This window comes from Glossina fuscipes, unplaced genomic scaffold (assembly GCF_014805625.2).
Source record: "Glossina fuscipes isolate IAEA_lab_2018 unplaced genomic scaffold, Yale_Gfus_2 0, whole genome shotgun sequence".
Classification (NCBI taxonomy): Eukaryota; Metazoa; Arthropoda; class Insecta; order Diptera; family Glossinidae; genus Glossina; species Glossina fuscipes.
The window spans coordinates 38,798,730-38,814,270 of NW_023998414.1; the positions used below are offsets into that span (position 1 = coordinate 38,798,730).

The 15,541-nt window shown below is 33.5% G+C and overlaps 1 protein-coding gene and 1 long non-coding RNA gene across 3 annotated transcripts; one reads left to right on the forward strand and one right to left on the reverse strand.

The window, feature by feature from the left end:
- The first annotated feature begins 68 nt into the window (after positions 1–68).
- LOC119640088 lies at positions 69–1,160 on the forward strand. Its single transcript, XR_005247603.1, has 2 exons — positions 69–536; positions 590–1,160. It is a non-coding gene; the product is annotated as an uncharacterized LOC119640088 (long non-coding RNA).
- LOC119640079 lies at positions 1,135–4,733 on the reverse strand. Of its 2 annotated transcripts, XM_038037870.1 has the most exons (5): positions 3,580–4,733; positions 3,203–3,509; positions 2,593–3,120; positions 1,566–1,738; positions 1,135–1,482 (listed from the first exon to the last, which is right to left on the reverse strand). In XM_038037870.1, exons 2-5 carry the CDS (start codon positions 3,488–3,490, stop codon positions 1,206–1,208), a joined length of 1,266 nt encoding a protein of 421 aa, XP_037893798.1. In that variant the 5' UTR covers positions 3,491–3,509; positions 3,580–4,733; the 3' UTR covers positions 1,135–1,205. The 2 variants fall into 2 exon arrangements, with proteins under 2 accessions (XP_037893798.1, XP_037893788.1); XM_038037860.1 differs by having other exon boundaries at positions 3,203–4,733.
- Between the last annotated feature and the right edge of the window lie 10,808 nt (positions 4,734–15,541).

Consider the following 15,541-nt stretch of genomic DNA (forward strand, 5'->3'; position numbering starts at 1 on the left):
TAAACAAAATATTGAAGAAGGCATTTTCGAGCCCGCAAAAATGTAAAATATTGAATATACAATTGATTTATCTATTTTCTTGTACGCCGAAAAGTGCATTTTAGGAAAGCAGAGATAATTATGTTTATGCGCTTTTTGCCGTAAAAATACGAAATGTTGCAAGGGTGTGCTTTAATTATAATACTTTAAAGTGGCGCTTTTCGTTTTTATTTTATTTCATATATTTTAGTTGCGGCAAATGTATTTAAAGGAAAGGTTGAATTTGCAATGGAATCAAAAGATTTTCCATGTTCACTCTATATCCAAAAAAGAAAAAAGAAATAACATTGAAAATTTGTCAAAATCAAGTACGTGCATTAATTATTAAATCATTAACAATTAATTATAATAAAATGTTCTATTTTTCGCTGTAACAGCAGACGATAAAAGTAACAAACCAATGCGCCGTTTTCTTTCTGGATCCGGTATAATACTGTTTTCCTTGGAATGTAGGTGTTGCAGCAGAATTCATGTTGCCAAATTGGGGAGCGACAAGTGTAAGTTTAGGTTCATTTTTCGTAATTCACGCGACATAATAACAATTTTTTAGAATGGCATCAAAAACCCAATGCCTCTAATGCCATATCAAGGGATTATACATGATGATTTATAGGTTATTTTATCAAGACAATAGCCGTGTAATAGAAGCAGAATCACTTTAGTTTAAATGCGACAATTTCTGATAGAGATGCTCAGTGCGCATGTATGCTTGCCGTATTGGCTGTACACTTGCAATCGAAAGTGAAAAATCTGATGAGCCATAAAGGGATGGTCATATCTGGAGGAGTTGGCTTTAGCTAAGACTTATTGACGAGCCACAAAGCGATGGCCATGTCGGAAGGAGTTGATTTTTTAGCCCAGGCTAATTGACGAGCCATGAAGCGATGGTCATATCTGCAGGATATAGTTTTAGTTCACTTGAAGAATGATTGTGCAACATTTAGATTACGGACGCTTTGAAATAACATTTGACTGATTGGTCATATTGAATTACGTTTTAAGAGTTTCTTAAAATTAAGTTCAGTTGGGCTACATTGCTTCAGTTGTTGTCGCTCAAACCGATAAACGACTACAAAATAAGGAATAAATATTAAATAAGGTAAGCGCAAAATATGATTTAATGATAACAAATAACTAAATAACAATGTTTATTTAATATAATAAACTCAGATCCATCCATAATCAACGGTATCAGTAACTACATCATGCATTCGTTTATTGTAGAGAATGGCATTTTCACCATGAATTCCTGAATCTTTAATATCAATTGTTTGGCCAGCTGCTACTTTCTCACTTAATATCTCTAAATCAGGTACATCTTCGCTTCTTGTCGTCAGTATAGGTAAAACAAATGTGGCGAATAGCAAGCCTATGGCACCTTTTCCTCTTAATTCTTTATCCAAACTAATACGTGAATATAGCTTTTCAGCATCTGCGCCCAATCTTTGGAAAAATTTATTTAATATATTATTATGAATGGAATTTTTTTTTTTTTTTTTTTTTTTAATGTAAGCTCTTAATTTTACCTTTTAATATGATCGGTAGCCGATTTATGATAGATGTCTATCATACTTTGGAAATATTTTTGACGAAATTCTCCTGTAGTGCAGCACATTAAAAAGTACATCAAATCAATTACTGGTGAAGCATAACGCATTATTTGCCAATCTATCAAGCAAGCATCTTTAATTCGATCGTTCTGCGGAGAATATCGGAGATAATGGATGAACTTCATATTCACATTGATTATTCATATTATAATTAAATGTAATTTGAGATGTTATCCTTCTTTGTTTCATCTAAGAATTTGAAAACAAAGCGTTCGAGGTACGAGAGAAGCATATGTATGCACTACTCTACGGTAATGTCAGCTTCCGAGTTCAATTTAGCTCGGCTCTGCTGTTTACTTTACTTTTGTTCGATTGCCTTTGCACTCGTTCGCTTTGAATTGGAACCATGCGTAAAGTATTTTCCTGAGATTAGGGTTGGTGAAAATACATAGAGTTTTTTATGACAATCATGGGCATTTCAATGATTTGAGTCATTTAGCGGGAAGCCTGACGTGGCTAAATGTTTTCCTCGCCTTTTCTCGATTGAAAATGTCGTGCAGTCATGCAAAGATCAAAATCAATGAAAATATCGCCATTTCAAACCGAGTATATATTATAATCTAGAATGTTATTCGTTTAAGGCGTATCGATTGATGGCTTATTCTGAAAGAGTTCGATGGCTTTTAAATGGGGCAGAAGTTTCAGAAGAAAATATTTATTAGAAGATCCTTGTTGCATATATTGCATATATTAGCAAAATCGTTATTGAAAAATGATTGAATATTTATCTGAGATAAGGCGAGGATACAAGATTTACGTTCGCTTAAAACGAAACTTGGATAACAAGGACATAAAATTAAACATGCAGACACAAAGATATGGCTGCGGCTGACTGTGGCAAATAATGCCTAAGCATAAGTCTGTTGTCTGTTGTCTGTTGTAAACAAAATGGATAACATGGAAACATAATTTTTTAAGCGCACAAAATGTTTAATTAATTTACCTCATATTTAAACATAATATTATTAATCCAGCAATCGCCGTGACATATCACAGAATATGGCTCGCTGCTTTTCGAATCGAGAATGCTCAACATTAATTCAAATATTGTAGCACTTTTTAAATACTCATTCAGTTTTGACCAATAGTCATGTTCGCGCTGCTTATCGATACATTCCAAAACGTTAACTTTTAAGCTCTCAAAGTAATTATTTAAAGGTTCGTAATCTTTTTGTTGAACAAAAATGTCCTGCATCTTTTGCAATTCACTTAATAGCTCGGGATTTTCATCTTTAATTACTAGTGAAGTTGCGTGAAGCTTACCATATATACGCATTAGAATGGTTACATGATCGTACGTTAAAGGCGCGAAGCGATCAAATAAATAAAAACCTTGCGGTTGCAGATCGTCCATACAAATAACCTCATTCATGTAATCGGTCGAAGAAAATTTATATTTTGGATATTCGTGAAAGGATTCTTGTATCGAAAGCCCTTTAGCTTGTTGAAAATCGGAAATCAAAGGAAAGAACTGCATAAAGGGTTTTTTTTTTTTTTTTTTTGCTTTTTTGGTTAAGTATAAGTAATTTCTAAAAACTTGTGGATAAACTGACCTTTTCGAATGCTAATGCTTCCCTCAGAAAAACAGGTCGAGCGAAAAATTTTTCGCGTCTAAGGAGATTTTGTGGCGGCACTTTCAATATTAGCTGATGTCGGTTTTCTTCATTATCTAGCATTTTGATTGTTACGCGATAAACCACACCCAAGTAGTTGTCACCTTTTTTGGTAGCTCCTTTAATATCATACTTGTATTTTCCTTGACCGTATTCCTTGTTTAGGAAATTGTTTAAAATCTTGTAAACTAAATCCGATATTTCGTTATTCTCTTCTACACTGTCCATGGTTAACTAACTATCGAATCTGGGAATTATTGAATACTATTCAATGCTATACAATAACTTTGCGGTTTAATTGACATTCAATACTTAACCACAAATTTATTTTATTTAGAGTATCGCATAATATTAAAGCAAACGACTATCAAGGCGACGCAAATCTCTGGCGAGAAACAAATTCAAGGTCAAATCACCGCACCCTCATCAATACGAGCGTATCGCATATATTAATCGAGTAGAAATTTAAAATTAATTAAATTAATTTTAAAATTAATATCAAATGTTTGGCGATCGTGTTTGTTCGCTCGAAATTCGAGAGGAATTTCGAAATTTCCCTTACCCCTCTTGTATTTAACAATATCAAATATCGAAATCTTTAGATAATCACGCCGACTATTACAGTTATAAGGAAGCTATATATATGCTGCAGTGAACTTCTTTGACGATCCAATCTCAACTTCCAACAAGTATTAAGTATTTTTCGATTATTATGATAAATGCCGTAATACCGTGACCAATATTCAAATTATGATCTGCGCGAATATATCGAATATCAGAAATAATTTTTTTCTCAATTGATTGCACTAGGACAGACATCGGTGTCGAAATTTCATATCGTAAACGTCCTTAATGTTTTAGTTGCTCTTGGTCTTCTTTTTTTTACGGCACAAAAAGTATTTGTCTGATTTTTGCAATGTGTGTGAGGCGATCATATCTGACTAGGGAATCGGTCATGAAACGCATTATTACATATCACAGTACATCACTTGGGCAGTCAGTTATTTGCTGTAGAGTCGTATAATTTTTAGATCGAATTTTTCACTGATTATACTACGCTTCACACACAACAATTTCTATATGGGTTTTGTGTTTTCTCTATAGCAATTTCCAACTTCTAGTTATGGTGAACTACTTAACGGCTAATTGCATGCAGGCCATTTTCATGTTCAGCAAACAATGCGATTCCAAGTTATATTCGTTATAAGAGTCTTTCCTTTTTTTTTTTTGGTTTTTTTATTTTTCTGACATCGAGGTCTACCAGGCAATAGAGGAGCAGCAGTAAAGAGGTTCAACGCAATGCACTTTCAAATTATTATTCAAATTTTATAAAAATTCCTTACAGTTTTATGAAATTTACAAAAATCTAGCGATTTTCATTTAATGTAATCACGCAAACGAGCAAACGACGAATTAAATGAATATCTTGCGAAGCGACTTGTATCTGCGTAAATAGTTTACAATTTTTCAATGTCAATACGATGCAAAACTGCATTGAGTATATATATATATATATATATATATATACAATATACAATATAACGATGTACATGAGAATGTTAGTAAAGAAATGAATCAACTGAGTAGCTTTTCAATTAGTTTGGGACATGTTTTGAACGTTGCGAATAAAAGCCGAATCACGGTCCACATAAAAGATAATTAATTGCTTTCATCATTAATCAAAAGCTTTATTGGTTTAAAAACGGCTTTTTAAATTTTCATTCAAGGGTAGGCGCGGTACTGTTGCATTCAATACGCAGTAATTATTCGTATGACAAATTGACAGGTATTTCGCGCAAACTTGACTAATCACTTGCAACTAAATGATAAATAATTCAACCCTTAAACGGTTATTTACTTTGTTTGCGTTTATTGCATTTCAGTTGCGCTTGCTTGTGCATTCGCTGGGCAAATCTTCTTCGATACGCTACACAACTTTTGACACAAAGGTATACTTTGGTTTGTGCGGATGCACGGATGTAGGCAATACCCAAAAGGATTTGTGATATACTCTATATACTTTTTTTTTTCTAAAATTATTCCGATCGGTTCCGAATCACTCCCGGTTATCGATATAAAAATATCCATTCACTTGTACGTTTTCCGTACTATTGTGTTCAACTAAGACGTCGAAGAATATTTGACCCAACGTGATGAACGCACTTGAAATCACTTCGTCGTTAGACATTGACATTAACTGCATTAAGCGAAGTGATGTAGGGCATTTAATGATGAGCCGTGGGCCAAAATATATTTTGTTTTTATTAGCTAATCAGGCGAAGAAAACATTCGCCTATGCATGTATATGGACAGGTTGTGCTATTATAAATGGAAAGCATACGCATGTATGCACATTGAAGGCAACTGAAGCATCAATTTATATTTGATTCGAAATGTGGTAAGCGTGGGATTTCATATGCAATCATTAAGATGGAATGAAATTTTTTCTTTTTTATACCTTTAATTATATGGAACTATATTTTTGAAATGAAGACATGCTAAACTTTTCACAATCGGCGGATCTAGGTAGCTACTAGTTTTGCTATTTTGTTTCGAGCATTGTCTTGACAAACCCAAAACACCGAATGGATTTATTTGTGTTCGTTCAGCGACTGCTCTTCAAACTCTTCAAGTTGCAAGAATTTCGATACCGATTCAATATTTAGCACATTCTGTTGTGTTCCAAAAATTTGAGGAGATCTTTTTTACTTCAAAAGTGCGCGAGCTTTGAATGCTAATGTAGACTTTGTTTTCTTAGATCGGTAACACTTTGATTATTATTTGGTAGCGGGTTTTGACCACACAAAATTGATTGAACAGAAAAGTTTGTAAAAAAAAGGAAATCGCTTGTGAAGACTAAGCTTGAAAAGACTAAGGGCACTAAGACGGAATAACGAAGAATGGTAGAGAAATAGTTGAGAACGAACAACGTCCAAGAAGACCGGCTCGATGTCGCCGATAGTGATTAAAATATCAACAATATCGAAGATCTTGTAAATGCAGTTAGCATACCAATCGAGATAATTCAATCAACTGTAATCTTAGAACTTAGCGAAAATATCAATTTGCCTCATATCTAATTTCGAGCTTTGAAAAATATCTTTATAAAGCACGTAATGTTGTGTACATGTTCGATTTGTTTTTTTTTTTTTTCTTTTGCCTTATTTGCAAATGTCTCTAATGATTTTTGAGATCAATTTTTTCGACTTATTCTAATTTTCGCGATGACGATGGCCTTGCGGCATATGCCCATTTGATGTCCTTCTTTGTACCTTGCCTTGTAATCGAGAAACGAATATAGGAAGTTAGAATTTCTCACAGACACCTCTTAACTGTTGTAAGGAAAAACTATTTAAAAAGTAGACAACAAACTGAACTGAAGAACGGATATTTGCAAAGAAAGAAAAGGCAAATCTGGTTTGGGAATGAAGTCTTAAGTCGTTGCGTATGGAACAAATTCAATTCATTTTTGAAATCACACGAAAATATCAAGATTAGAAGCTAGCTAACTTAGATTTAGACATAGGCAAGCCGAGTATGTTAAGGAGAGTTGATTTAATAGAACTTGAAGAATTCCAGTGATGGCAAAGTTAAACAGAGTTCTGAATAATGGAAGAAAGGGAAGTCAGTGGATTGGCTAATTAGTTCAAAAGCTATACTAAAGTCGTTTTATATGATATCCGAGACCGAGACCGAGACCGAACCGCTAGAGAAATCCCTCAATATGTGGCAAGTAATTCTTCAGCCGTTCGTAATAGTCCGGCTTGCTTTTAGAAAGCTACGCTGAAATAGAAAAATAAGAAGATTTAATGGAGAAAATTAAGTAACTACTGAGTAACAATTCGTTGAAATAAATTAGGTAAGACTCTCAGCTTGGGAATGCCTCTGTAATTATAATTTTTCCATATTTTTTAATCAATTTCCGAAAAACGTTAATTCAAGCCTTCAAAAAGGCTTGAATTATCTCTTTAGTATGTATGTAGTGTAACAGATTACTACAATTATGGTAACAAGTTTAAGAATTACGTTTTCCTAGCTATGTGTAACTAGGTAAATAGGTTTTGATGGCATTGAACAAGCATCTGTCTCTTATAGCTGGTTTATTAAGTGAAGCAACGATAGCATTGCAATAATACGATATGAAGCTTTTTAATTTGCGCAGCCTCTTCGACAATTTACCAGATTTCTTTAAAAATTCCAATCGCCTAGTTTGTAAAATCACATTACATATTTTAAAGTATTGAAGTGTGTTGCATTCCGTGGAAGTATTGAAACGCGTTCCGTGGAACTTAAAATACAGGTAAAGTATTTGACAGTCTGGCTAAATCCACATATCTTCATTTTTGCAACCAGAGAGAGAGAGAGAGAGAGAGAGAGAGAGAGAGAGTGCCAACAAACCACACCGCACAGACGGACAGACATATATAGCTAAATCAACTCAAAATTTTATGGTGATCAAGATAATATATATACTTAATAGGGTCTTTGAATCTTCCATGTGAGTGTTGGACACATCCATCTTTACAGTGGTGAGTATAAAAATGAAATTATAAAAGAATAATACTTTTTAGTTCTAAATATTGCTTGCGATGAGATTTTCCCGAAACTGCATTGCTTATGATGTACAAGTATAATCCAAAAGCAGTGTCGCATGGGCCTTGCAGACGTTCGGCAATATTTTGCCTTTCGTAGTAAACAATACGTCGGCCTTATGCCAATAAGAATGTGAGCAGAAAACAAAATTTTATTCCAATTGGTAGAATATAGGCGCCGCGAGACGGTGCCGATACAACACGGTACAAAATTGTGCGACAATTATAACGCGATTGAATATATACATGCGACCACGTTAGATAACTATTGTAATGATGGAGAAAAAATAGATCCAAGTGTAATTTTTGATAAAATTCATTTTGTGATCGCAATTTGTATTATTTTTTGAATGTACAGGCGTCCCCCTATAACAAGATCAATTCCTACCGTGCTATATCGAAACCGTGTTATACAAAACATGACATACCGTGTCGTGTAGCGGCCTTGTTTTGTGTTATATTGAAATTGTGTTACACAAAAGCTTGAAATAATATAAATAAAAGCAATGTGTACCGTGTTATATCGAAACCATGTCTTAAAAATGTGTAAAATTTTATGATAAGTGAAATTTTTTTTCAAATACTACATAAATGAAAAAGTAAGTTAATTCCACGTTTTTACTAAAAAAAAAAAAAAAAAAAAAAAATACAATTCAACATTATGACGAAATCCAAAAGTCCATTAAAGCAACATTGCTTATCTATGTTGTCCTTAAACTAGCGCTTAACCTTAAAATGTCGCGATGAGTCAAAAATGAATTGTTGTTAACTATTATCGGTTGCCAAGCTTATGCATGTTTGCGATGGCTTAGGGGTTCATTCGCAATTTGGTCCTGTACCGGTTCTGGGTGTGGCTCTATACTAGTTGTGTGCATGCTTTTTTTCTTTTTTTTTCCTTCTTATTTGTTTTATTGTACTTATACTATGTATTAATATTAATATTAATTTAAGATTTACTTTAAGAGTCAATTGAACTCAACTGTCAAAATTTTTAGTTGAGTGTCTTCTATAAGTGGAATAAATAAATAAATAAAAACAAATAGAAACAGTTTATTAAGACCACGAAATTGATTTTCATCATCATTCTCATCAAAAATTAGTTCGCGACGGCATTTCCCTTCCAGTGTAAAGCTGTCTTTTCGGTGTTGAAAATTTGATCTGCTGAATATTCTCTCTCTTCAATAATGGTATTTGGTATTTCAAATATATAAATTTTTTGGTAGCCTCTACATGTGATGAAGCTTGTTCTCTTCTTCTTTCTCTTATTGAGCGCTATTGAAAGAAAAAATTCAAATTTCTAATGCACATTCCATTTTCTGAGATCGTGTTATATTAAAACCCTGTTTTACAAGAACCGCGTTATACGAGGGACGCCTGTATTCGTAATATTTTGCATCTCATGTATGCACAGCTGGGATGGCATTTTCATCACAAAATTGTACTCATTAAGACTTACTTTCTGGCTTCGCTACAACACGGTATGCATTGCCTTGATTTATATTATCCCAAGCTACCGGGTAATACGGCTTCGATATAGTACGATACGAATTAACGATGTTAACCGAGATACATCTGCATAGTAAAAAGCATAAAGGAAATCACTTCTAAAGAGATATGCAGTAAAAGCTTCTTGTTCGCGCTTCCTTCATTCGCGGATTAAAAAAATGCGACTCAATTCCTATATTCGCGGCTATAAATATCCGCGATCGGTGTTTTTGAGAATGTAAACTAACAGAATGAAAGCAACCTTATTACATGAATGAATAAAATTTATTTTTATACATATATAAAATTTTTTTATTTTGTCACCAAGGAACACATCCCCTGTAATTTCATATAAATTGCCATTCCGTATTCACACTTTCTGCATTCACGGTACATATACCCCGCGAATAAAGAGATTTTACAATATCCAAAATTATGAATTACCCCCTCCCCCGAAACCTAAAAAAAAAAAAATAAATTCAATGACATTTCGGATCGTATTCCTGTAGGGACAGTAAGTTCTATGTCTTTAGTGAAACTCTAATATGGAGTTATTTGAGTAATCTGAGTAATCGATCGTAAATGGATAGAAAATAAATCATTCATTAATAACATCTCAAGGTAAAAATGTCAAGAGAATATTTTTCTTTATTTCCACCCTTACGAAAATCGTCGGCCGCAAAAGCCATTATCAGTGATATTAAATTCCATTTGTATCTGGCCATATAATATGTGTAAAATTTATTGATTTATTATGAAATTAATACTAATTTCTTTTTGTTTAGATTAATACTAATTACAAATTGCTACAAAATTCTAATAATAATGTGCGTTAATTTTTTGAGCTAACGTGAAGTTCAAATAGTCGCACGTTTTTTTTTTTGGCTAAATGATGGAAAGCTATTCCTGAGATTCTTTTAGCGGAGCTCGTTTCATTGCGCGTATTCAACCTTTCATTTATTTCGATTTCGGTTACGGTAACTTGAGTTGAACGTGAACGTCGAATTCGACTTGTTAGGCGAACATTTAATTAAATGTTTTGCAACAATATTCGACTCATTCTGTAGATGTTTTTAACCAACTCGTATTTGGCGAAGAGATTCACGATTTCACTATCACCAGATAAGTCTGAGCCATTAAAACCGATGGAGGAAGGAATATGTGGAGGTTCTTCACTTGGGGATTTAACAAATTGATAAAAATATTTGTGGATTAACGAGAAATGAGAATGTTATCTGCGTTAAACTATATCGGTAATGAGGTAATTAAATGTACGCCTTGCGGATGCATTGATCTTTTACAACTTTGAGGAGAAGCTGAATGATCCTGTGGATGTTATAATCAACTCGTCTTAATATGTCACAAAAATGCCCGAAATGATGGGAATTTTTGCCAATCTTAGGCATTAGACTTGCTTTTTAATTTTGTACAAGCTTTTTTCCATCCCTTACACCAATGCTGATGCAAAGGTGTATAAGGTGTATAAGTTAAGTTTGTGCGCATGTATGCAACACCCAGAAGGACTTGTAATGTATCCAACTTTCATTATACCACCGATCGATTCAGAATTGCTCTTTGCATTGATCTAAGCCTGCTTTCCGCCTGTCCGTCTAGCTGTCTTGACTTCTTTTCTTCAACCTACAGGTGGAAATATTTGAGATATTTTCATGAAATTTATTGCACCGACAAATGGTTCGGATCGGAGCATTTTTTCTGTCGTCGTCTTCGTCGTTATATGAGTATAAGTATAATAAATGAAATGATGTAGAGTAGAGTATTTAATCGTGGGCCGCGTCCCACTAAAGTATTTGTAATTTGGATAATCGTCGCGAACCTCTGATTGTAAGCAAGAAATAAAGTTTAAATATTTTCTCTCAGTACTTTCTAGAAGATTCAGTTTTATTTATTAATTTTTTTTTTTTTTCTTTTTTTCAATATAAAAAATCTTTCTTCATTCCATTTATTCATTCTTCATTTTCATAAAGTTTGTCAACTGTGGCGAACGTTTGTGGAGTGCAGTAAAAATTTCGAATCTGAATTGGATTTTATTCAGAAATAGTTAATTAATTGCGATCATTACCATCGTTTACTGTACTGTATGTGGACACACATATATAGTACATATGTGTATGTGTAAGTGGGTGTTAATATTTATGGTATTTTTTAAGAGAATGAAATGTGCAATGCATGTGCGCACTTTTCTAAACCGCGTACTTTACTTGGTATACTTGAAGTTATTGTCTGTTGACAACGTAACGTTTAGTTGATTTCAAAATAAACAATAAGCACTCTGTTGTATAACTTGTAATAAATTGCTTTCAAAGATTAACAATACAATTGATAAGAAGAAAATAATTAGGCTATCGCTTGTTCGATTTCTTGCTTATTTGCTTGGATGATTGATTGATTGATTGTTGCTATTCGTCCTCGAGAATCTAGATTTTTATTGAAAATTGATTAAAGAATCATGCAAGCAATTAAGAAAGTTGCACTCGCATAATTGCAAAATTTTTAATAATCTAAAAAGTATGGGGACTTACGGCAGGTGATATGTAGGGCACAACAACAGACGAGTGTAATTCATTTTAAATTCATTTCAAAATATTGTAAAATATATAAAGAAATTTTTTTTAAAATGCTTTCGAGATACGCAAAGTGGGGATCAATGCATGGATATATACAATCGTACGCATAATCTTCTAAGAAGCTGAGAAGATAGATTGATTACAAATTGAATGCTTAGAGACACAATCATCGAAATTGTCACATGACATGACCCGAGAATTGCAAAAGTTTGCAATATTTTTACAGATTATCTGGAGGTAGAACAAGTGCGTCAAGTGTGTGGTTAAGAATTTGGAGTATTTCATTTGAAGATTCACAAAAATGTATATGATGAAGTCACTTGAAAGACGAGAGAGTTAGTTTGTCTCGACTAGTGATATATATTCACGTCACGATCGTAAAGTCTTCAGTGATGTAAGAATTTATAATCGGGCGAGATGTACGAGCTCTTGCCAGAGAATCAGCAAGGCAGATCTAATAGAGCTAATAATCAGACGGACAGACATGTTTATTTGATCATTACAAATATCTAGAATTTTTATATACTCCTAACAAGTTTTTCGTATCCAAGGGCTAAGAAAGCAATATGGTAGCTGTTGCAAATTGATTGATTGATGCATTATTGATCAAAAGCAAAGAGAGTTTACCAAGTTTATCCAATTGCAAAAAGAATCTAAAAGTTTCCTTAGTAGAATTAATAAAATTTGAATCCTCTTGATTAACGCAATACTCTGCACTGATTTTTTCTCTCGATATATCGCAGGTTTTTTGTCTTTTCCTCATTACCGGCATTTCCAAATTCGATTCTGGTTTACATCGCCTAGTTAAAATTATATGTAAAAATAAATCCGTCACAACAATATCGCGCAACTTTTACGGTAGACGCATAGAATCGTTGCTAATAACGGTTGCCATTTAAATGCAACCGGCCAGTTGAGCTTACTGCGATATGAAAGTTTCATAAAACAATATAGATAAATCAATAAGTGACTATATTTGGCTTAAAACAATGAATCCCTTAATATGCGCATCATTCCTTGATTTAGTAATTTTTAGTATGCTTTGAGCATAACATGCTCTGTAAGCGTAACCTTAGCACAAATATTGTAGTTACGAGTTAAATATGTCGCCATGCAAGCAATCTATCGTACTCGACTGTAAAATTCTCAAAATAACACGTATAAGTAATATGAACAAAGATATACATTATTGCATAATCACTTGAGATATTACATAAATTTCAGATTTTTTGGTATTTGACAGTGAAACGAAATCTAGACTGTTTGTTAAATATTTTAATAATGTAAACTTAGTAGAGTCAATAGACAAATTGAATTTCTTTCACTGACGAGTGACTACAGATCGTGACTATCAACTCAAATTCTAGTGCGGTTTGATGCTTGATTGTAGCTAAAGCGAGTCAAATTGGACACGCGTCCACTGGCCTTCGGCCATTTCCTGTATCTTTCTATTCTTCGATTCTTCCGTTTCTCTCTAAATATTTGACCAAGATCCTCGGTGATGGATAAACGACAACGAAATTCAAAAATGCTATTGAAGTCTTTTTAAAAGCGTCCTGTCGCAGCTAAGATCCTTATTTTAATTAATCGTTAAGATCATACGCCCGTTAATTCTTAAGCCAAGTCAGTGAAGTATTTTTATGCCCTGCATCTCTGCACCCTGCGCAGTATATATTAAATTAGTACGGACGTATGTAACATCCAGAAGGGCTTGATATAAACCCGCCTTTTATTATACCTGTCTGAACCATCCCCCATCTGACGCCCTATTCTAAAAAGTCGTTATATGCGGAAGAATTGCAATTTTTAAAATTTCTCGGCAAAACTGGCTAAGCGTAGTAGTGTTTCGGCATTCGAATTTGGTGGGAACATTTCGGATCGATTAGGGAAAATTTTTTAGACACCCCCTCACATAACCGTTCCTATGGAAATTGAAGCTTGAATTTGGTAAAGTGGTCGAAATAGTCCATTGACTTTACCGACTTTGAACCCAGTAGTCTATTTTTTTCGATATCACCGCACCTAAGGATTCCCATGAAACGTAACCTCTTATATGCCAAACAAGTCGAATTGTTAACTTATTTTTTGTGAAGAAAATTTGTTTATGATAGTAATTAAATAAAAAATTTTAAGAGGAGATAAATTCAAAAACATCGCTCTTGGCGCCCCTTCAGGCTATCAGATATCCCATGAGTGGTAAGTCCTTCGCAAAAAGGCTTAATTTTTAATATTTTATCGTGGAAATTAATTCATATTAGCGTTTAAGCAAAAAGAATTTGTTGGACCCCAAGATATATGGGTACTACCGGGAAACGCAAGAGAAAATCTAACGCGGGCTTTCACAAAAATTGTGGTTTTGCATGAAAATAATGTATACTTTTTGGTGTATTATTATTAGCAAAGCGAATAAATAACTGTGATATGCAAAATGGTACAGGGCGTTGCCCGACTATAATGTCTTTAGTTGTTCATAAATGATTTTTAATCATCAAAATCATTTTAGGTTCAATTTGAAAAGCGGGGAAAAAATCATCGATTTTTAGCAATTTTTTGTGCAAGCTTTTAGCAGAGCATCATAGCCGCCTGTAAGCCGGTTTAATTTTTTTTTTTTTTTTTTTTGGCCAAAGAAAACTCTATAAGAATTAAGCAATCTAAAGCGACTGTTTCATGGGATAGTTTCATTTATAGCAATCAATGAAAACCGACTCGGAATACAATTAACATAACTGCCATTAATTGCCTTCGTAAACAATGCAAATTCATAGATGATTGGGAGAATTGTCCACGTATTAGCGTTTGCTGAAGAAGAGAATTTTTGAATGCATAATTCCTGAAACTTTTCTGACAGAATGGTTATGTTAAATAATACTTGCGTTCGTGCGAAACCACGAATATATATTTATGTTTATTTATTAAAACTACAATGATTTACATTTAAACAGATCAATAATAATAAAAAAAAATAAAGAAAAAAATAATGAAAAAAATAATGAAAAATATCAAGCGCCAAGTAGCCCGTCAGCCGGACAATCATCAGTCGCAAAGCGAAGAAACGACGAATATTAAAAACAAAACAAAAATCTACAAAAATAATTAATATATTAACTACTTTTGAGTACAACAACAACATCAGCCTATAGATTGATAAACAACAACCGGCTTTTCATATTATATGCAATCGTACAGTGTTATACATTGTGTATGCCTCGATATGAAAGCACAGGCACACACAACACAACACACACACACACACACACATATATATATATAGATACGCATACAAAGATCGACAGTAGTAGTAGCAGTAGTAGTAGTAGTAGTGTTAGTATATTAAAACTATGTAGCCGAACTGAACAAAAGCCAAAGGTGGCAGAGTTGTTTTCCTTTTTTCTTTTTCTTTTTCTTTTTCTTTCGTTTTTTTTTTTTTTTTTTTTTAAATACAAAAACAGATATACTACACAACAGTGTACTACACCCCATGCCAAGTATACGTTTTCGTTAGCATTCATATTAAATGATCTACACCAATGAGTTAAGCCTCAGTTCAGTGTTAACCGTGATCGAAGCAATTTCACTACACTTGAGTGGCGCTACGTTTTTTTGCCGAACCAACTATT

What these genes read in the sequence shown, in the direction of transcription:
- LOC119640079 (XM_038037870.1), bottom strand. Translation starts at nt 3,490, where the DNA reads ATGGACAGTGTAGAAGAGAATAACGAAATATCGGATTTAGTTTACAAG. An exon ending in AAGCATTAGCATTCGAAAAG is followed by an intron (nt 3,121 to 3,202) that starts GTCAGTTTATCC and finishes CCCTTTATGCAG; the next exon opens with TTCTTTCCTTTGATTTCCGA. An exon ending in ATATTATGTTTAAATATGAG is followed by an intron (nt 1,739 to 2,592) that starts GTAAATTAATTA and finishes TATTCTCCGCAG; the next exon opens with AACGATCGAATTAAAGATGC.